General features: G+C 42.4%; 1 protein-coding gene across 2 annotated transcripts in view; it reads right to left on the bottom strand.

Moving 5' to 3' along the window:
- Positions 1 to 23,310, bottom strand: part of DNMBP (dynamin binding protein) — a 98,224-nt gene that overhangs the window by 52,718 nt on the left and 22,196 nt on the right. For both annotated transcript variants that reach the window (XM_075843095.1, XM_075843093.1), the window contains exons 2-4: positions 10,196 to 10,342; positions 3,964 to 4,086; positions 1,244 to 3,235 (exon numbers count right to left, since the gene is read on the bottom strand). In XM_075843095.1, the coding sequence (XP_075699210.1) occupies positions 1,244 to 3,235; positions 3,964 to 4,086; positions 10,196 to 10,340 (2,260 nt within the window). In that variant the 5' untranslated portion in view covers positions 10,341 to 10,342. The remainder of the gene's footprint in view (positions 1 to 1,243; positions 3,236 to 3,963; positions 4,087 to 10,195; positions 10,343 to 23,310) is intronic.

Consider the following 23,310-nt stretch of genomic DNA (forward strand, 5'->3'; position numbering starts at 1 on the left):
AGAGGTGCGGTGGGTCATATCATAATTGAGATGCAGGCAGTTCATTTGAGGGATTTTTACTGAATATGGGAATTTTCTATTTGAACTCATGTTAATAAATGAATGGTAATGCATTAAGCTCACAGTAAGGCCCCATGCACACGACCGTAAAAAACCTCAGTTTTTGCGGACCGCAAAAACGGAGCCATTCACTTTCATTGAATACTGACACCTTTCCGTAGCACTACGGAAGGGTGTCCGTGCCGTGGAAATGTTCCAGGAATTATGGAACATGTCCGTTCTTTTGCATTTTGCGGGCCGTGCTCCCATACTTTGTATGGGAGCACGGCCCGAAAATGCGGCTGTCAGTCAGCGGCCGGCCGTGCCTGCTATCGCGGGCCGTGATTGCGGGCACGGTCGTGTGCATGGGGCCTAAACAGTATAGAAGCAAAAACATCAAATGGAATACAACTAGGGATAACAACAAAAAAAGAAACTTCTGTATAATGGTTAGCAGTAAACTAAACAACAGCACTCAATGCCAAGCAGCAGCTTCAAAAGGAAAATCTAATTTTAAGGTATATAAAATGAGAAAAAAAAAAACCCTGATTAAAATATAAATATAGATCGAAAGGCTACCAATTGATAATCCAATTTTAGTGGTTTATTCTTATTTATATTCTGCGCCTTTAGTGACATATTGAACAGATCTCAACCATAGAACAACATGATGCATTTGCGCTCATTGTTCCTATTAACAGAAGCGGTTAGCATATAAAAAGAGACACAAAAATAAAACGAGGAGATATAAGATTAAAGTAAGATAATGGGCAATACAACCACAATGCCAGTGGTGGGCAAAAACAACCAATACCTGCTAATCAATATCTAAGGAAAAGTGATCAAATGATGAACTAAATGAAAACGTGGTCAATGGCTGCAACGATCAGTGCGTGAGGTGACCACAAAATGGATCTCCTTTCTAGAACAGCCTTTTAAGTCAACATTCGTAGTACTGTACATGGCATCATTCAGACCATATATCCCGAAGGTGCTGTAAGTTTGGTTAAGGAAAAGGGATCGGTTATATACTGGTACAATACGCTTGTCTGAATGAGACTACTGCAGTACAAGACAAACTATCACAAGAAATTATTATTTATGCGTTCTTGGTGGAGACATCATATTCCATAACCCAACACCATTGTGTCTTCTATGCATTTGTCAGACATTGTTTGAAGAATGAATGAGATGAAAACCTCACCTTTCAGCTGCTGTAGCTCCAGGTTCAAGCTCTCAATGTTTGAGTCACAAAACTCCAAATTCTCAATGGTCTCTGATCTGGTCATCTCATCCTGGTCTTCATCCTCAAGCATCTGACAAAGCTCTTCACGAGTGTTTCTGTAGACTTCCAGTTCCCGCTCGACATCTTCTATCTTTAAGAGCAAAAATGGACACGGGGAGACTTGCTCTTCCGGTGTTAATTCGTCAGGGGCATCCATTACATCTGAGATATCTGATAGCAAAAAGTTATCATTGGGTATGGTGTCCTGTCTAGGAAGTGGTTTTGGTGATGGGGTATTTCTTTGACTATTGGATGGGGGCAGAGGGGCAGGTCTGGATGGTCGGAGAGCAAGGGTTGGTGGAGTACTTTCGACATATTCATTTTTATATGGGTTCTGATTTGGAGATAAAAAGGAAGAGGAACTGGATTTAGGCAATAACTTATATCGAGAAGAAGAATTCAACTTGGAAGAAGAATTAGGTCTAGGACGTGGTGGTGGTGGTCTTAAAACTTTTAGTTTTTCTTGAGATTTCTGATGCTTCGATAACTGTGGTGATCCTCGGATAATATCTGTTTCAGAGTTGTACTCCAGTATTGAAAAATGGCGAGACACTTTATTATTACCATTCTTCTGAGGGTTTGAGAGACTCTCTTCAAATTGCGACAGCTGCTCAGTAAGCTTGGAGTCCAAGTCAATTAAATCAGGTCCCGTATTGTCATTTGCTGGGCTTTCCCGCCCTGTTCTTGACCAAGAACATGGATGGTCATATTTTTCCTTGGATTTGTTCTTTGGTTTTCTTCTATGGTCCTCCACCCAATGCACAACATCTTGAAGTGGAAGGCTATTTTTTCTGTTATTTTTGTTTTTTGACCTTTCATTGACTCGGTCTTCAGCTGGATAAATGTCATCAGTTGTCATTAAAGACGATGACTTCTTCGAAGACCATTCTTCTTGTGCTCCATTGGATAAACAGGTTCTACCTCTTCTGTCTTCAACCAGTGTTGTAAACGTATTGTTAGGCATCAGGTTTTGAGATGCCGGAGGACTGTATATTTTATTCTCTGGTCGAGGAGGTAGTTGGGGTTTTGCAGAGGAGCTATTGATTGTTTCATAGTGACTTTGTCTTACTACTTTGTTACTATTTACATATGTTTCTGGAATTTGCATGGTCTCTCGAGTTGTGAATGATGATGGTGGATTGTCTATGTGGACATCCCAATAATGTGGATCTGTTCCGCTGAGTTCATGAGTAGAGGACATGTCAAGATAATTCAGAGGAGGATTCAAAAGATCTGAATCTACTGGTTGCTCGTCATGAGAATGTCTTTCTTTAGTCTCTATTTTTACAAATCTATAGGGGAAAATTCCCCTATTTCCGTACAATTCGCCTTCCAGCCACCCATCTTCCAACGTTCTGATGACTCGAATTCTGTCTCCAACATCAAAGTCAAGTTCTCTCTTCTCCATAGCTTGGAATCTGTAGAGGGCGACTGCAAATGTCCCTTCTCGGTCCTCATCTTCTATAATTTTATCATTGACCCTTTCATGGATTATTTCAGGTGATCTATCGTGAACAAAGTCTTCTTCTCTCTCTTCATCTGAGAGGAGGGAATTATCAGGAACTCTTAAAGGATTCAACAGCTCCACAAATCCTTCAGGGAAAATTCCTCTTCTTCCGTTTAGTTCCCCCTCAAACCAACCAGGTTCGGGAACCCCAGTTATTATAATGATGTCTCCTTCTCGAAAGTCTAACTCTTCATCAAGCTGTGCAGAAAGGCCCATTATTGCTTGTGCCTGGCCAATGGCATAACTGGGCAGTTCTACAGTCACATTTTGGCAAAGCTGACGGCTCCTAGATGACAGGAAGAATTCCTGCACGCAAGATAGTGGGAAAAACCCTCTTGCGCCCCAACAATTTCTACCCTGCAGCCAACTAGAAGCCAAGGATCCCTCCAGCACCACCAGGTCCCCTGGATAAGAAAAAAAATATATAAATACAACACAAATTAGCATAAAATAAAGTGTATATATTTGAGTCTATATGAATCAGAGATAATATTTGGATATTAATGAAACTCAATGTCATTTTCCAGGGCAAATAAATAACTTGGAGAAAATGTCAGCTAAGAGTGCCCTCTACTGGTTATCGTAATAAATGTATATCCTCCTAATCTCCTCATAGAATTTACTCCATTAGGAAAAATTGTTCAGTTGTAATCTATACAAGGTGGGCAAATAAAATCATTTTACTTTAGCGAAAGATCTGAAATATGGTTTTAATTTTCTGGACATTTTAATAATCTGACATCGAACTGAGTAATAGGGTGGGACCCCCAGCAATCATAAATTGATGACCTATTCTGAGAAAAGGCCATCAATGTAAAATTCCAGAAAACCCACTTAAGGCTTTGTTCACACTATCGCCATAGTCAGGTATGATGAATCCAATAAAAAAAAACACAACAACCTGGTGTTCTGGTGTTTTCGACAGCAAGAATAGCACTGCAGACTACACTATTCTTAGCGTAAAAAAAGAAAAAAAAAAGGGAAAATTCCTACAGAACACCGCGGCAGTGTGAACAGAGCCTTATTGGTAATAGTACCAGCCAAAAAGAATAAATAAAAAAATGACAATTTAAAAAGACAAATTGCCACCCAAGAAACAAGTTACAGTCTGAACATATTGGTAGGTCATTACCTCTTTGGAATGAGAGCGCTCCCGGCTCATGAGAGGTAAAGTCACTAATGCAGACATACATTTTCTCTCCATGTTTCATAGTCGGGATTGTCAGCGCTTCCACAAAACTTACAGGAAACTGCCCTACAAACATGGAAGTTACACATTAAATAAACAAACAATTCTGACAGCTATGCAAACAATAATCAACGTTAACCCCTTAATACCGAAGGTAATTTAAACCTTAATGACTGAGCAATTGTGCAGGGGCGTAGCTAGGGGGGGGGGGCAGGCGGGGCACGTGCCCCGGGCGCAGTTCAGAGGGGGGCGCCAGCGCCCCCACCTCCTGCACTATAATTGTACCTGTGTCGCAAGGACACAGGTACAATTAGAAGCAATGAATGACCGGGCACGTTCCGTGCCCGGCCATTCAGCGCCTCTCCACGAATGAAGCGACTGGTACCTTTTGTACCAGTCACGCTTCCGTCGATGAAAGGCGCTGACTGACTGGCAGGGAAAGTCATCCTGCCCAGCCAATCAGCGCCTTTCATAGACGCTGTGTTCAACCCCCTGGAGACCTGCGCAGAAGAGAGCAGGTCTCCATGGCTGCCGGACGGCGTGGGAGCGGGAATAAGGTGAGTTTGAATATTTTTTTTATTTTTTTTAAATGTAATAGAAGTGTGCGGCTGTATCTGCGGGGGGAGGGGGGACTTTGTCTACACGGGGGGGACTTTGTCTACTGGGGGTGTCTATCTACAGGGGGGCTATATCTACAGAGGGGGAATATATCTACAGGGGGGCTATATCTACAGAGGGGAATATATCTACAGGGGGGCTATATCTACACAGGGGGGCTATATCTACACAGGGGGGCTATATCTACACAGGGGGCTATATCTACACAGGGGGCTATATCTACACAGGGGGGGGGGCTATATACAGGGGTGGGCTATATACAGGGGAACTATATCTAAAGAGGGGAATATATCTACAGGGGGGCTATATCAACAGAGGGGGAATATATCTACACAGGGGGGCTATATCTACAGAGGGGGGGGGGCTATATACAGGGGTGGGCTATATACAGGGGTGGGCTATCTACAGGGGTGGGCTATATCTACAGGGCTGGGCTATATCTACAGGGCTGGGCTATATCTACAGGGCTGGGCTATATCTACAGGGCTGGGCTATATCTACAGGGCTGGGCTATATCTACAGGGCTGGGCTATATCTACAGGGCTGGGCTATATCTACAGGGCTGGGCTATATACTGGGCGACTATATCTACAGGGGGGGCTATATACTGGAGTGGGCTGTCTATAGAGCACCATATACAGGGGTGGGCTATAGCTACAGGGGGGGCTATATAGTATATAGCCCCCTGTACATATAGCCCACCCCTGTATATGGTGCTCCATAGATAGCCCATCCCAGTTTATAGCCCCCCCTGTAGATAGTCGCCCAGTATAAAGCCCACCCCAGTTTATAGCCCCCCCTGTAGATATAGTCGCCCAGTATATAGCCCCCCTGTAGATATAGCCCACCCCAGTTTATAGCCCCCCTTGTAGATATAGTCACCCTGTATATAGCCCACCCCAGTTTATAGCCCCCCCTGTAGATAGTCGCCCAGTATAAAGCCCACCCCAGTTTATAGCCCCCCCTGTAGATATAGTCGCCCAGTATATAGCCCCCCTGTAGATATAGCCCACCCCAGTTTATAGCCCCCCTTGTAGACATAGTCACCCTGTATATAGCCCAGCCCTGTAGATATAGCCCCCCTGTAGATATATTCCCCCTGTATATAGCCCCCCTCTGTAGATATAGCCCCCCTGTGTATAGCCCCCCTGTGTAGACTTAGCCCCCCTGTGTATAGCCCAGCCCTGTAGATATGGTCCCCCTGTAGATATAGCCCACTGCTGTATATAGTCCCCCTGTAGATATAGCCCACCCCTGTATATAGTATCCCACAAATAGCTCCCCCTATAGTGCTCCACAGAAAGCCCACCCCTGTATATAGCCCCCTTGTACATATAGTCCACCCCTGTATATAGTGCTCCACAGATAGCCCACCCCTGTATATACTATATACAAGGGTGGGCTATCTGTGGAGCACTTTATACAGGGGTGGACTATCTAGTGGAGCACTATATACAGGGGTGGACTATATGTGGAGCACTATATACAGGGGTGGGCTATATCTACAGGGGGGATACATACATGGTTGGGCTATCTGTAGAGCTCTATATACAGGGGTGGGCTATATCTACAGGGGGCTATATACAGGGGTGGGCTATCTGTAGAGCACTATAGGGGGAGTTATTTGTGGGACACTATACAGGGGTGGTCTGTATGGGGGCACTATATACAGGGGCTCTATGGCAGGCACTATCTACAGGGGCTCTATGGCAGGCACTATCTACAGGGGGCACAGTGTGTGTGTGTGTGTGACACTGTGTATGGTGCTATTATAATTAGAGGTGCAGTGTATGGCGCTATTATATTTAGGGGCGTAGTGTGTGGTATAATGATAACTTTATATTTATTTATAAGTGTAGAAATGTTGGAAAAGTGAGAAGCTGAAGACATCTGAGCGGCAAACTGCAGAAATGGTCTGTGACCGGGAGAAGCCGCCATAGAGGTCTGGACTGGATGGAGAAAAAGAACTAGAATCTGAGACGTCACCGGTGAGTCACTTAATGTAAATGTTTATTCTGCCTCTAATCAGCACTGCAGTCACTGTATGATCTGCAGCGAGATGATTATGATAGGATTTATTTTTTGTGAAACGGCATCTCCCAGCATATCCTTATCATTGTTCTGGCCATGCTGGGAGCTGTAGTTTTACGCCGTACACACCTATACGGCAGGGGTTGCACTAAATTGAGCTGTATTTGTGCTGGCGTTGTATTTATGTACTGAGCTTGGTTCCGGGGCTGTATATATGTACTGAGCTTGGTTCTGGGGCTGTATTTATGTACCGAGCTTGGTTCTGGTGTTGTGTATAGAACCATATTGCTTGTGAAATGTACAAATATTTTTATGCTCGCGTTACATAAAAAGAAATGACACGTCGACTGGTAGAGAAAACAAACACGGCGAGGGGGAAGGAGATGTCGGGAAAGAGGTTGGGGGGGGGGGCGCCAAACTGAATCTTTGCCCCGGATGCTGGAGAACCTAGCTACGCCTCTGAATTGTGTACGTTTTTCCATCGTCTCATTCAAAGATCTAGAACTTTTTTATTTTTGTGTCGGCTGTATAAGAACTTTTTTTTGGCGGGACAAGTTGTATTTTATAATAGCACCATTTTGGGGTACATATAATTTATTGATTAACTTTTTACTAACTTTTTTTATTGGGGTACAGGAAAACAAAATTTTTTTTGCGTCTTAATTTTACTCAGTTTACCGTGTGGTATAAATAACATAACTTTATTCAGCGGGTCGTTACGATTGCGGCGATACCAAATTTATATGGATTTCTTTTATGTTTTCCTACTTTTACACAGTAAAAACAAATTGTTTTCAAAATAATTTGCTTTTGTGTCGCCATATTATAAGAGCCAGAACTTTTATTTTTTGACTGATGCAGCTGTATGAGGGCCTTTTTTTTGCGGGACGACTTGTAGTTTTTATTGGTACCATTTTGGAGTACATGCGACGGTGTGATCACTTTTTATCAAATTCTTTTGAAGGCGGGATGAACAGCAAACAGCAATTCTGGCGTTGTTTTTATTATATTTTTTAGGGCGTTCATCGTGCGGGTTAAATAATGTAATAGTTTTATAGTTGGGTTTGTTACGGACGCGGCGATACCAAATAAGAGTAACTTTTTACTTTTTTTCATAATAAAGTATTTTGTAAGGGGAGAAAGTGGGGGGCTTTATTTATTTTTTTACTTGGGACATTTATTTATTTCAAACTTTATTTAACTTTTTTTTTAACTTTATTTTTAGTCCCACTGGGGGACTTTACTGTGCAAACTTTTGATCGCTATTAGGCTGGATTCACACGAGCACATTACGTTGCTAGGAGTCCCTGCCGGACAACTGTCCCGTACTGTAATCATGTTTTCAGTACGGGACAATAGTTCCACGGAGAGGCAGGGACTGCTAGCATCGTACAGAACTATGATGCTAGGAGCCCGGCTCCCTGCAGTGTGTTCAGTCCGGGACTTGCGGCCGAAATACGTCCGTCCATTACGGACCGAACATGCTCGTGTGAATCCAGCCTTATAATACACTGCAATACTTCTGTATTGCATTGTATTATTGCCGGTCAGTGTAAAACTGACAGGCACCTGTTCGGCTATGCTAGAGGCATGACCGAACAGGCAATCATTAAAGGCAGAACTGGGGACCTTTGTTAGGCCCCAAGCTGCCATAGAACCCATCGGTACCACGCGAAGCACGCGGGGATGCCAGTGGGGTGGGAGAGGGAGTTTCCTCCTCTAAAATCACTCAGATGCGGCGCTTGCTATTGAGCGCCGTATCTGACGGGTTGAATATGATCGGAGAACGCTGCTAGTGGTCTCCGATCGTTGCTCTGAAGCCCGAGGCGGTTAGCAACAGGAGATCCCCGCACGATGTGGGGAAAGTTCTTCTGAAGTTCCGACGTGAAAAGGCGGCGCTTCAGAAGAACTACTCTGAACGGCCGACGAAAAAAAAACCAATATACGCCAAGGGCTTAAAGGGGTCGTCCTGGTTTTATATAAATAAAGCTTAACGCGTACCTAACCTTTTAGGAGACTTTTCAGAAGAAGTTGTCATATGTGTGTACCTAATAAAAAAAAACACTATTTCTGGCCATTATATGACTTGTATTCTGCATTTTTTTTTTTTTTTAGCAGTTTCCCCATCTGTCTGCAGGCTCTCTCTCAAATTCTCAGTTTTATCGGATATAGTTTTAAGTGCTATCATGTCTTCTATACACCACACACACTGCAGCAGCACAAGGGGGATTATATGGCAGTAATGAGTAGTGTAGCTAAGAATCCAGCAGTGCAGCGAGATGTAACACTTACTAGAAGATGCGACAGCATCTCTGTATGTCTCTCTGACTCTCTCTAACACTGCTCCTGCTCTCTCCTCCCCTCTCCGTAGACGTCTATGGGCAGCAGTAACCGGATCCCTCAGTGAGCCGAGAGTCCACCTTGTCCGAAGACCCTTTTACATGGGCCAATAATTCGGCAAACGAGCATTCATACAATTGCTAATTCCAAATCATTGCCCTTTATACGCAGGGCAACGATCAGCCAATGAACGAGCAAACATTCATCGGCTAATCTGATATTTTAAGCGGCAAAAAAAAGGAGAGAGTCGCTATTCGGCGGCATATCTCCCTGCGTAAACTATAAATTATATGTACCGCAAAATGGTGCCTACAAAAAACAACAACTCACAGCGCAAAAAACAAGCTCTTATACAGCTACGTCAATGAAGAAATAAGAAAGTACGGTCTCTCAGAATGCAGCAACACAAAAGGACTTTTTTCCATAAAACATGCTTTTAAAGGAAAAAAAAATAAAAAAATTACCCACAGTTAATAAAAGTTCTCAAATACTGGAGATGTAACCTAATAAAAAGGAGAAATGGTCTTTAAAAAAACACAACAACATTATACAGCTACGTCGATGGGAAAAAAAAAAAAAGTTGTGGCTCTTGGAATGTGGCATATATTAGAAAGTTACAGAACTTTTCATTATATGATGACTAAGCTTTGTTTCCATAAAAAAAGGAAACTTTTTAACAGGTCCCATTAGTCTGTGCAGTTCACATTTTGTTATTCCATTCTCAAAATTTAAATACTATCTGCACACAATTTCATCAATAGCACAAAAAAAAAACCTAAACTGCATTTAGTAATTAAGCCTGACAAAAAATTTCTAGTGATTGACTTCATGACATAAAAAAAACTAGTGAAACGGGAACGAGGAAATAAAAAGAAGAGTTTAAAATGGAAGTCTCTGTGCAGCTCCTGGTGGTCATCAGTGGTACTGCATGTATTTATTTCCCTCAATTTTGCAACAATTTTGGAACTCTGGGTTTCTGTGCTACATGAAAACGAGCAAAATAATCATTATGAAATATAACCACATTTATATACAAAAGCAAAAATAAACTATTGTGCAAGTGTGAAAGTCTGCTGTGTAGACACCCGCCTGACATTATACTCAGAAATGATTGTTGTATTAGAAGATCAATAATTATATAAAAGATTTAGGGATAAAACAAAGCAAAATTAAAAAGGGACTGTACCTGTGATTCCTTCTTTATTCCCCAGCAGCCAAAATTCATCTATTACATTGAGAACTTCAATGACATCTCCAGCAAAGAGTGTCAGCTCCTCCGACACACTGGGGCTAAAATCAAACATTGCACGTACCACCGAACCTGCCTCCATCCCTGCAGAGAAAAATAATTTATAATTTTATCATCCATAAAATAGCTTTTTGCTACATGAAAGAATTCTGCCTGTGATATAATACATATTTCACTGTAACTCTATGGAGAGTATTGAGAGAAGACCTGTAATGGATAGAGGAAAAAAAAAAGAAAAAAAGAAGAATAGCTGACTATAGCAACCGTACTGCAAAAAAATATGTTTGGTTTAATTTTTAATGAATGTGACCTGTATTAAATAACATTCGGACTACCTACAGTCGCCACTAGAGGGAGTTTACGGCATACTGTGTTATTATTGAGTTTTAATGTATAAATAGTATGCAGTAAGCTTCCCCTAGTGGTAGCTGCAGGTAGTCAATTTTTTAACGGTGTCTAGGGATTTGGATCTCTATCATAAAGACGAAGCCCCGACCACTATAAAGATATATTAAATAGTTAACCAGCGAAAAATGTTGAATCTAAAAATTACCTGCTGTTAAATGGTGGAGATTTACTGCATTTATGGAAATAAATGGCTCTGTTAGTCAGAGAATAGATTCTGAAACTTTCTACTATGCTTTGCATTTCAATTTCTCACTATTTTCAAGATCTCTGCTAGCGGTCAGTGAAAAGTGTATAGGGTGAAATCCTGAATAGACCCAATTATGAAGGTTTGCTGCCATTGTATGCAGGATAGACAATCCCCCTGAGTTAAAAGGGGTTAACCTATCACAGACAACATCCGTTTGGTGGGGGGTCTGAAGGGGCAGGACAGCGCTGTGCCACATTTTTGTCAGGTGTCTAATTGAAAAGTTGCTTTTATTCAAGATGTTAAAATAAATCTATCAAAATATCAGCGCCGCAGTTATTAGTATTGATAGAAGCAGTCGGTTATAGAGTGCAGGTTTACAGTCAGAGACGCAGAATTAACATCGTCTGTACAAAATCTCTGTGTCTAGTGGGACAAAATGGTCTCATATTGGATGAACTTCAAAAGATTTTAGTGGCTAGACATGATCGAAGCACGGATATAAAACCAGTCATGGATTCCCCTCAGGATTGAATGTAATTATTCAATTATACTTATTACAATGCAATAAAAAATAAAATAAAAAATATGACATATACCGTATTCTGTATAACAAATTTTCCAGAGGACTAGAAATATTTGTCTATGGACAGTTATTCACTTTAGAAAACCCATTTTCATACACCCTATTGGGGAATTTTGAGTTAATAGAGGGGGTCCCCTGTTCAGGATCCATATCTAGAGTGGCAAGAAGTTACAAAGACCGTCTCTCGCTATGAGGGACATATCCAGTCCTGCATTACACATTGATATGATTGGGAACAGTAATACTTGAACCGGTTGTCCCATCTCCCCGTTCACCTACGTATCTTGGCTGCCGCTTGGCTCCACTGCCTGGTTTGCTGCTGTTTATGCTGGGTGATACTTTGAAAGTTTAGGCCAACGGCGATGTGATGATGACATTGCACCGCTGGCATGAACATGCGCGCTCCTGATGCGGCTATATACAACCTCCATAGCAGCATCGGCAGTATCAGGCTACGTAAGGTCGGCAGTGCTACTGCGCATGCTCTGGAGTCATCCATACACCGCTATGGAGCTGGAAAGAGGTGGCCGGACCAGGCGCTAATGCGCAGGCATCAAAAGGAGAGCTCTCGAGAACCCGGCCATCCTCCACAACAGAGGATTCCAAGAAAACGGCACAAGGCCGGCAACCGCTGCAGGGCAGCAGCAGAAACCCTAGAGAATGGGCACCGAGCAAAGAGAGGAACCCAGAGTGTCGCAGGACAATATATCTAAAGATTCGAATTTATAAAAAGGAAGGTATTTAGTTAAGTTCATAAATGTAGGTTTGCTGCCGTTTGAGATAGGATTGGGATAACCACTTTAATTGCCCCCATGGTGGCGCTGCAGGGAAATTGAACCCTTACTGCCAGACTTCTCCACAGATTACAGCTGATCACTGGGGGTCTCGGCAGGGGGGACGCTTTATGATCAGCTTATTGTAAAGGGAACCTTCTAACAAGTCGGGATTGTCCAAAGGGGAGAACCCCTATTGGTCAAGGTCATGGGTAGCGAACCTGTTACAAATGGATGTGACAGGCACGGTCATGGGCGTCCAATGAAGGAGCTTTGTTATGGCCGGGTTTCATGACAGCCATCGTTGGGGGGGACCCGTAGCAAGCAGTGTTAATACCCTGCAGACGGCAATTTTAATAGGGGACCCCACAAAAGGCAACGTCATCCTGGTTCAGCATATTGTCATTAAGGTGAAGCCGTTTTTAACCATTACAACAGAATTATTTTAGGTTCATGTCTACGTATAAGACGCCAAGAGTTTACACTTCATTATATTCATGTATACAGCTTATCTGTTCTTATACAGAGCAGGTAGTTGGGGATAAATAACATGTAGTAAGCCAGAGTTCGGATATCAGCTGATTTTCAGGAAGGAAATAGATGTGCGCGAGGGGGGGGGGGGGCTGTCAGAGGAGGTATTTTCCTCTCTGGCTTTATCAGCCAACATGAGACAGGGTAGAGGAGTCTGTAAAATTATTATATCATAATACAGAATGAAGCAAACCCTTTGGCCAATTCCCTGCACCCCTACTTGCTCATAATGCAGTTCCGATACAGCATTTCGATAGCAATGTTTATGGGATCAGCTAGAATATCTGGGACTCCTTATTCCAAGGGTTAATATACTGTAAGCCGACATCCTACACAGCACGTAACTGGAACCCTATAGAAGCCTTATCTGAATGCAAATCCAACATTGAGGCCTCATCCACATGACGGATTTTCGTACAAATGTCGGCGCCTATACCGCTGTAAAATCTACCAACAATCCGTGTCGCATTCATTTCAAATGGAAATCTGCACAGAATTTTATACGGTGTGGATTTTTCCATTTTGGATTTAGAATCTGTCGCTGAAAAAAAGTGACATTTTGGAAAACCACGCCCGGCAGCCACATGCAGGATTCTGTTGTGAATTCTTGGGCAAATCCTTCCAAAAGAGAAATCAGTGCTTTGAACATACCCTTAGCATCCACCCCCTCGGGATGATGTGTGTGAGTGGCTGCTCATCAGTATTTGTACCTGCTCCATATAACATTTGCCTGGTCTATATCCTGCAGGGGACTGGAGCTCTAACCAGCCTTCCTTAGGCCTTATTCACACAAGCAAGTCTGATTTGTGTTGGCAAAAAAAAATATTTTTCATCCATATAAATGTCCATGTTGTATCCGTGCGTCGTCCGTTTTCCTCTTCTCATAGTTGTTAAAAAACAGACAGAACACAGAAGTGAATTAAGCCTTATCCACCACATTCGACATAAAAATTGGTGCTGGGTTGAGCGGTGTGTTTAGAAATGATAACAATAGAACAGCAGGGAGATGCTGCTCTCTGGAGAACCATCAGCGCCAGATACCATGGAAGAAATCATGGTTCCAGCCTAAACACTGAGCGGCTAATGGGAATCCAGGTAGATGAAGTGGATTAGACCTTATTGATGATCTGTCACGTGTGTACGACGATGACGAAAATTAAGATGAAATAATAGTGGACATGTTCTGTAAAGATAAAGGGTGGGCCCAAGAAATTGCAGTCAGACATTGAACCCAATGGACAACCAGATTATTTCTTATTCCAAACTATTGGATAGTTGGGTAGCCTGACGGGTCCTAATAATAAACACGAGAGACAATAAAAATGTATTTCATTATTTATCGAGTCCCCTATTAAAAGACCCCGGATGGACGCAGTTGTGCAGCGCTCCGGATCAACTGCTGGAATATCAGGTAAGTGTTAAAATAATCCAGCATGGCACTTTTTCATTCTGAACTGCATTATTGGGCTATCTGGACCATTGGGCACTTTTTTTCCTGTAATTCATGGTCTTTGAGTCCTCCAGAGCGGAGCTTTTCTTTGCAACGTTTCTCAGAGCTGGCTAATATTTGGTGGGTTTCAAGCAGGGGATCTTCCCAACTTGTTCTGACGTCCCGGTGTACAGATTTTATTCTTAGATCTCTATACAAATTGAAGAACTGTAATTTAAGTGGTGAAATAAACAGGACAGATCCATTTGCATTATAGCATATTGATGCTGAACAAGGAGGGTGCAATGGTGACCACTGAATGACCGCCCAACGTGCCATTAAGTAGGCTGGTAAAATGCTGCTTACATATGCCCCTTTTCTCCGTAGGTCAATTAGCGGAGAAGGGTCACATGACGCGCGGGGAAACAAGATCCCCCTACAACAACTGCACATTTGACCTCGTCATGTGATGCAATTCAAACAATAGTTCTTAGTCCCATAAGAAGCATAGAATTTATTACCGGGACCAACGTTACAATAATTTGAAATTCAAGAGTATTATGAAACTTCTTCTTATAGCACTTTGGTTAGTGAAGAATAGGAAATTCCCACATCTCTGCCAACAATACCAGATGCTACACACTGGACCAATCCACAAAAATATTAAGTGTGTTCACTGCTAGAATAAATTACTACAACATGACGCATTTTGAATCTTTTTCCCCGACTCATCATTTTCCGGACAGTTGCAGAACACAATGGGTTAAGATAATAAACGGCTCTACAAGCCGTGCACGTATCTAACGAAACATCATATGATCTGGATCTGTTCCTGTAAACATCCAGTTGTGTCTTACCTTGCGTTTTAATTGAAGATGTGATACGGTGGGGATAGGAGAATGTATACAGTGCTAGATTTTGGCTGCAGAATGGCCCATTGTTGTCAGAGGGGAGTGGGTAATCATGGGAATTTTAGCCCTTAAAGAGAACCTCTCCTGACATGTCAATTTTAGTAAAGATTTGTATTCCCCATGAAACAACAAATCTAGAACATATTTTCGTAGAACTCTGCGTTGTGCCGTTCCTCTGTTATTCTTCCTAAAAATTTATGAATAAACTGACAACTAGGTGTTACTATTTCCCTTGTCATAGGGGCGTGTCCCTTCACAGTCTCATTCTGTCAGTACTGATTGGACAGTGTCAGTCTTTGTAGAGACACGCCCCCAACTAATAACACCCAGTTGTAAATTTATTCATAAATTTGTAGGAAGGGTCCATGGGGAATACAACTATTTACTAAAACAGACATGTCCGGAGAGGTGACAGGTTCTTTTTAGAAGGTGTTTTCTTGGTCATAAAAAGTGATGGCATAATTGATAGGATTTGGTGGTGGTCCAAACTCTGGGACTCTCACCGAAAACCTGAACGGACCAGAGACCGTTACCCTGCACAACGGCTATGCTATACATCCTGCTGTTCATGGAATAACCATACATTCAATTAAATGAGACGCCACAGAAATGAATGGTGCGGTGGCCAATAATGCGCACTACTGCTCCATTCCTTTGGGGCTCCCAGGAACGGCAAGGCAAGCCTGTTCTCGTGATCGGTGGGTGTCCCAGTGGTCGGACCCCTTAGAATATATATCCCCTATCCTGTGGATAGGTAAGAAATATGGATTATGGCAAAATCCCTTCAAAGCTGCACTCTGAATGTCTGCTATCTTTCTCATCAGTTTTGATAAAGGAGGCCCAATATTTCCCCAATAGTGGTTAAATACCACCACCATACAGTTTCAACCAACAGTGCCCATATATTACCATAGTGTGAACACAACAGTGACATTATAACATTGCCATAGTGATATTACGGTCTGTTTGCCCAGAGGCCTCCACAGACATCGGGCCTTGCTCCAGGATATCACTGACATATTAATTCTGTCATGACGAAGTCTAGCTGTATATCAAGTTTCCAGCTGTTAACAGGTTAATGCTTCAAAAAAGTCCAGAAATCGAGCTTCCATCTGTGCTCCATGAAATATTTACACACAACTGACCTCAACATCCCAGATAAGTAACACAAGGATGGGAAACACCAGCTGAGAAGCGGCATCTGAACGAGGTCTGTATTTACAGCAGAAGACTTATAAAAACAGAGCCTTCCGTACTAGAAGTTTCATTTTATCTAAATACAACTACAAAGGATCAGACGACCAGACCGATGTTTATTCAGTTTTGCTTCTAATATTCCGCTGGGCATTTTTCAAAAATATTCTGTAACATTCAGAACTATTTTTTTCCATGAAAAAGTAAAATTGTAGCAAACATTTCTAAAAATACTGAGACATAGTTGGCTCGGCCTCTAAATGGGAACCTATATCATTACAATACTGAAAAGATGCCCCTTTTCTCCTACAAGGGATGGGTGGGAGTGAACGAGCGCTGGACCCTGCTGTCAGGGAGTGGGGGGCTTGTGGTGGAATAAGCCCCACATTCAGTTGTTTCTTTCGAAAAAAATAAAAATAAATACCTATATACACAACCAGAGGAGACTGTATTTCAGGGCAACACAATTAGGAACATATGGCCCATAGTAATGAATTCAGAAGATGATGCCGGAGGGGCTGCACAGACCAAAAATTTTAGTCTCCAGGGGTAAAAACCACATTTATTAACAGTTACATGCACATTATTAAGCAGAGCTTGTTTATCTGCTGCCAGGACTCACAGAGAAAGCCTGTGAGTCCTGCTTCCCCAGCTCATCTGTCTTTAGTGAGCTCCCCCTTGTGGTGGTTGCAGAAATTTCGTAATTTTAGCATTTGGAGATTTGGCTCAGCGGTTAGCACGGAGGGTCCTAGTTTTGACTTCTATGAATATACAGTAAAAACGCTTCAATCCAGAAAGTCTAGTTCCATGTGTTAGTGACATAAATTATCATGCAGGCAACAGCATATACACAAAAGTTTGAGAATGAGGCACGCTTTCAAAAATATATTAGGTAATTGCATATATACCAACTGTTAATTTGATATTAGGGATTTCCAGGATTTTACACTGGCGGCTTATCCGCAGGCACAAAGGGGCAGCACTGTGGCCCCTTTACTGATAAACCTGTCACAGCGTGTGTGCAATGTGAACAGTACCAGACACAGCGGTGCAAACATGCTTTGCTGTGTTGATACTGCAATGAGGGGTTTGGGGCACTCCAGAAAATTCAGCTGCTCCTTCGTTCTGCTGACTGATGGGGGTTTTGAGGGTGTGACCCCCACTGATCACACATGGATGTCCTATCCTAAAGAAAAAAAACAACATTAAATGTAAAATCCCAGAATACCCTTTTTAATTTCCTCTCTTTCGCTGCAGGGGCATTCTGATAATCGCATGCAATGAATTTGAAATGCCACGTGGATGCCCTCCAGGGCAAGCACAGAGAATGTAACATTCCCCCGCCAGGCCAGTCCTGTATGCGGATATGAAGACTAATGCATTTAAAGAAACTCCAAAAATAAAAAACAGTAAAAATAATAGAGAATTCCTATTTTTGCTATTAGGGCATGTGCACACGTAGTGACCAAAAACGTCTGAAAATCCAGAGCTGTTTTCAAGGGAAAACAGACCCTGCTTTTCAGAATTTTTTTGACCAACTCGCATTTTTCACGCCGTTTTCGCTGCGTTTTTTACGTTCGTTTTTGGAGCTGTTTTCATTGGAGTCTATGAGAAAACAGCTCCAAAAACGTCCAAAGAAGTGTCCTGCACTTCTTTTAACGAGGCTGTATTTTTACAAGTCGTTGTTTGACAGCTGTCAAACGACGACGCGTAAATAACAAGTCGTCTGCACAGTACGTCGGCAAACCCATTCAAATGAATGGGCAGATGTTTGCCGACGTATTGTAGCCCTATTTTCAGACGTAAAACGAGGCATAATACGCCTCGTTTACGTCTGAAAATAGGTCGTGTGAACCCAGCCTTACCTAATACAGTGTGGCTTCACTTGTTTATAAAAAATACACTTTAAAACCCCAGTTATAAGTCTAACCCGTCTATACAGGAAAGCACAGCACATTGCTGGATCCATCGTATGACGAATATCCCAAGTGCCCGACAGACCCTATTGACTTATAACGGGGTCGGTTGGATTTCGTTGCGGGGTCTGTCGTTTTTTCTGGAAAAATAACACTCCATGCAGCACTATTCTTCTGCTGTCAAATCTGACAGAAGTGTAAACAGAGCCTTAAACATTATGAACTATGGCGCACATTTACTAACGATGGCGTATGGTTTTCCAGTCAAAGCGGAAAGGGAAGTTGGTGAGATTTGTGCCAAATTTATTAAAAAGCGCACCCCTCTTACTAAATTTGAGAATTTTTTTACAGTTCTAATAGTCTGACATATTGAATAATTCGGCACCTCAGTGGTGTCTGTATAAAACAGCAAGGTAAAGTATCTTTACAATTAACAAAAGTTCTCAATATACTAAAGAACCGGGGGGCATGGCACAGCACCAGACTCTCTTCATACCCAATTAAATACATTCAAGAGCGTTTTATAGGCACAAGTCGTGTCAGTTCTCATCTAAGAAGCTCATTCTTCTGACCACAAGCACATACCAGCGAGATAAACCGCACAGCAGCACGTACAACTGTGTCATGGGGGATATTACTACAAGGTGTCACTCAGATGGACAGAATAAGGCCACATTTTAGCATCTGCATTGCGACCACAAGACACGGAGTCCCCATAATTGAAGTCAACCAAACTAGAGTTCTATGGTGACCTAGGTTCGGTTTACATGAACCCCAGGAAGTACGGGTTTCGTGGCCGCCATAAGATACTAATATGCGCCCGTATTATGGCCATCTGAATGCAATGTAATTGCAGATCTTCTGATAATGTATGTATACTAATGTTTTCTACTTCAACAGTATACGAAAGGTTTGAGGAACACCGGCCTCAGGACTCCTCTCGATTTGTGGTGTGTAGAGCAGTGGTCTCCAATGTGTGGCTCTCCAACTGTTGTGAAATTACAACTCCCTGCATACTCGGTCAGAGGTTGTAGTTACAAAATGGGTTGAGAGCCACAGGTTGGAGACCAATGCCGTAATGTGCTATTTAGGACAGTCCCATAGAGAATGAATGGAGCGATAATGAGCACGCTTGTCAATCGCTCCATTCAAAAGGGGACCCTCGTTCTCACGGTCGCTGAATATAATTCCTCCTAAGTCATGGGTAGACCGAAGCCAAAGAATTATACAACAGTATCGCAGGTAAACATTCTGTGTCGCTCTAAGAGCTCATATACACAGCAATACCACATGAACAGACTTTGTACGTTGGCTCACAGAGACCCATGCAAACCTATAGGCATTCTGTGGGCCACAATGTGGTGCCTCCAGACAGAATATCTCTGTAATAGGGCATGTGGTACAACATGCCAGGTTTTTGTTTTTTTTACAGATTCTCATGGAAGCTATGAAAAGACACTCTGTGCATCACTAGGATATTGGAAACACACAGAGGTATAGTATGAGCCTATAGCATGCTGTATCATAGATCCATACAGCACGGCTCTGTAATATGGCCATGCCAATGAGCCTTCACTTCACAATTACGTCTCAAATAGTGTCTCCAAAGCGTCGGCAAACATCTGCCCATTCATTAGAATGGGTCTTACGATGTTCTGTGCAGACGGGCTTTTTTTTTACGCCCCGCTGTCAAAAGGCGGGGCATAAAAAAGATGCCCGCGTCAAAGAAGTGCCTGTCACTTCTTCAGACGTAAATGGAGCCGTTTTCCATGGACTCCATGGAAAAACAGCTCCATTTAACGTCCGTAATGGACGCAGCAAAAATCGCCTGCACATGCCATTACGGCTGAAATTACAGTGCTGTTTTCTCCTGAAAACAGCACCGTAATTTCAGCCGTTACGGATGCTGCTGTGTGAACATACCCTAAGCAACACTTACGCTCCATCATTGAGGTTCGGGGTGCCATTCATTTAAAGGGCAACTAAACTTTCAAAAAACTTGTGACAGGTCATAGTAACATGTCAGAAACCTTGATCAGTGGCGGTCCGAACACTAAGACCCCCACGGATCTCTAAAACAAAGCAGCAAAAGCGCTCGGGTGAGGACTGTGCCAGTATTTATTTTTTTTATTTTTTTAATACTTTTTTTAATCTTAATTTTAGCAAAAACAAAAAACAGAATTACAAATGTGTGTCCAACTTGTATCCCCCCCATAATTAATACCACCCAATAAATAAAATAAAAAAAGACCCATAAGTCTCACTTTGATCCACAAATCTTCTCCCACCTTCCAGTGTGCTCATTTTTACTAAACTTGAGTCAAATAAAGGCATTTGAGAAGATCATTAGCTTTCTCCACTCCTGGACTGTGGGGGGTAGGGTGGCTCCCCACTTCCTAGCTATAGGCACTCTAGCTAAATGTAGCAATCTAGTTGTAAGGATAGTTTGTCTCCCGCTATAGTTGCTTTCCTTCAACTCTGATGTGCAATTAAGAATAGCGAGAATCGGGGATTTAGGGATATTTCTACCAACATGGTTTCCAATTTCCTAAAAGATATTATTCCAATTTTTTTTTATAGCAGAGCATGTCCATATTACGTGGAGAAAATCAGCCATCGGGTGTTGGCACCTATGGCAGTTAGATCCGTTTTTGTTATCGAATTTGGATAATAGGGCAGGCGGATAATACAGTCTATGTAGAATATTAATTTGTATAAATTTATGATTCATAGAGACCGATACATTCTTGACATTGCTATAGCAGTTTAACTACTGATCCTGCTCAATTGGTCCCAAGTCTCTGACCCATTTTTCTAGACTCGGAGGTGATATAATTCTAGATAGTGCACCGTTGATAATTTTATATAGTGATGAGGCAGTCTTTGTACCTAAAGTGTTATGAATAAGCCCTGCCACTGTATTCGATCAGTTTTCCTCTGAAAGCCAAGCGTGCTGTGTAAGGAATCCTAGACTTTCATTTTAGCAATAAGTGGTGGTATCAGTGATCGGTCCCCCACCGATCAAAACTTCTGACATGTCACACATTTTTTTTAAAGTTTAGTTACCCTTTAATAAATGTTCTTTCTTAAAGAGGCTCTGTCACCAGATTTTGCAACCCCTATCTGCTATTGCAGCAGATCGGCGCTGCAATGTAGATTACTGTAACGTTTTTATTTTTAAAAAACGAGCATTTTTGGCCAAGTTATGACCATTTTTGTATTTATGCAAATGAGGCTTGCAAAAGTCCAAGTGGGCGTGTATTATGTGCGTACATTGGGGCGTTTTTACTACTTTTACTAGCTGGGCGTTCTGACGAGAAGTATCATCCACTTCTCTTCAGAACGCCCAGCTTCTGGCAGTGCAGACAGCGTGTTCTCGAGAGATCACGCTGTGACGTCACTCACAGGTCCTGCATCGTGTCGGACGAGCGAGGACACATCGGCACCAGAGGCTACAGTTGATTCTGCAGCAGCATCAGCGTTTGCAGGTAAGTAGCTACATCGACTTACCTGCAAACGCCGATGCTGCTGCAGAATCAACTGTAGCCTCTGGTGCCGATGTGTCCTCGCTCGTCTGACACGATGCAGGACCTGGGGAAGTGACGTCACAGCGTGATCTGCCAGAAGCTGGGCGTTGTGAAGAGAAGTGGATGACACTTCTCGTCAGAACGCCCAGCTAGTAAAAGTAGTAAAAACGCCCCGATGTACGCACACAATACACGCCCACTTGGACTTTTACTTTTAAACACGCCCACTTGGACTTTTGCAAGCCTCATTTGCATAAATACAAAAATGGTCATAACTTGACCAAAAATGCTCGTTTTTAAAAAATAAAAACATTACTCTTATCTACATTGCAGCGCCTATCTGCTGCAATAGCAGATAGGGGTTGCAAAATCTGGTGACAGAGCCTCTTTAAAGGGGTCTGCCATATCTCTTTAAGGAAATGCTGCACGTGCTTGAGAATATTCAGAAACCTGACACAGGTCCAGATCGCAGTTTGCTGTACTTATCATCCACAATGAACAGAGAGCCAATCAATTATTTACAGGTCACGAAAGGATAATGTTAGAGGTGATAAGTCCTCAGCCTGCTGCTTAACAACTGCAAACTAGATGCTCAAGCCTAAACACACACAGTGACCTCTCCAGGTAATAAAAAATGCAAATAATAACAGCAAGGGGTCAATGGATGGAAACGCTAAACTAGAGAGAGACGGAGATGTTGGACTCCAGCACTCAATGTATTACATGGGCAGCCATTCATCCACAGGGTGAATGTCTGGTAGCCGTTCGCCACCACAGTCCCAATCTGAAAGGAGTTGCCTATGATGAGACCACACCTTTACAACAAAATAACAACTTTTGATCGTTTTATTAAACTATTATTGTTTATGCTTATATTAGCGGGTCAAACTTCTGAAACCCCTCACCGATCAGTTCTAATTCCAAGGGAAGTTGTTGGTATGTCCACAAAAATATTACACAGAAAACATTTACTAAGACTATGTAGTACATGGTTACCGCGAGTGTTTCATAAAGAAAGCTGATCTTTGTTAACCAGTTTCCTTACTGTCCTGTGTCTTGCTGTGAGACAACTGACTGCAGCAGGAGCCTCTCACTCTATCCTGTCTGCAGTAGGATACAAATATTGTTAAACTCCATCCCCCTGGATTATCCTCACCCCCTAAGCTTTTCAATGAGAGTGAGCTGGAAATTAACCTCAGTGTCATTTGCCAGATTTCTACAAAACTGCTACAGAAACAGTATTTACGAAGAAGTTCATGGTAGAGTGTTGGGACCCAGACTGGTCTTCCTTGACTTCCTTTAAATTTGGACAGTGTTCTTGGAGGTGTAACCGCAAACATCCAGGTCCTGATGCTAAATCTGTAATGATCACACAAATATCAAATGTTATTAAAGCTCTGTTTATATCTGCGTCAGGGTTTTTTCGCTGGTCTTCCCTGTCATAGGAGCAGGACAGTGAAAAACTGGAGCCACACAATCAGTCACATGATGGACAGCAACGGCGCTCAATGGAAGCCATTGACTTTAACAGGTTCTGTCGGGTTTCCGTCACGGTGACCGACGTTTTGCCAGGAAAAATAGTGCAACATACTG

The sequence above is a fragment of the Rhinoderma darwinii genome, chromosome 11 (genome assembly GCF_050947455.1).
Source record: "Rhinoderma darwinii isolate aRhiDar2 chromosome 11, aRhiDar2.hap1, whole genome shotgun sequence".
Lineage (NCBI taxonomy): Eukaryota > Metazoa > Chordata > Amphibia > Anura > Rhinodermatidae > Rhinoderma > Rhinoderma darwinii.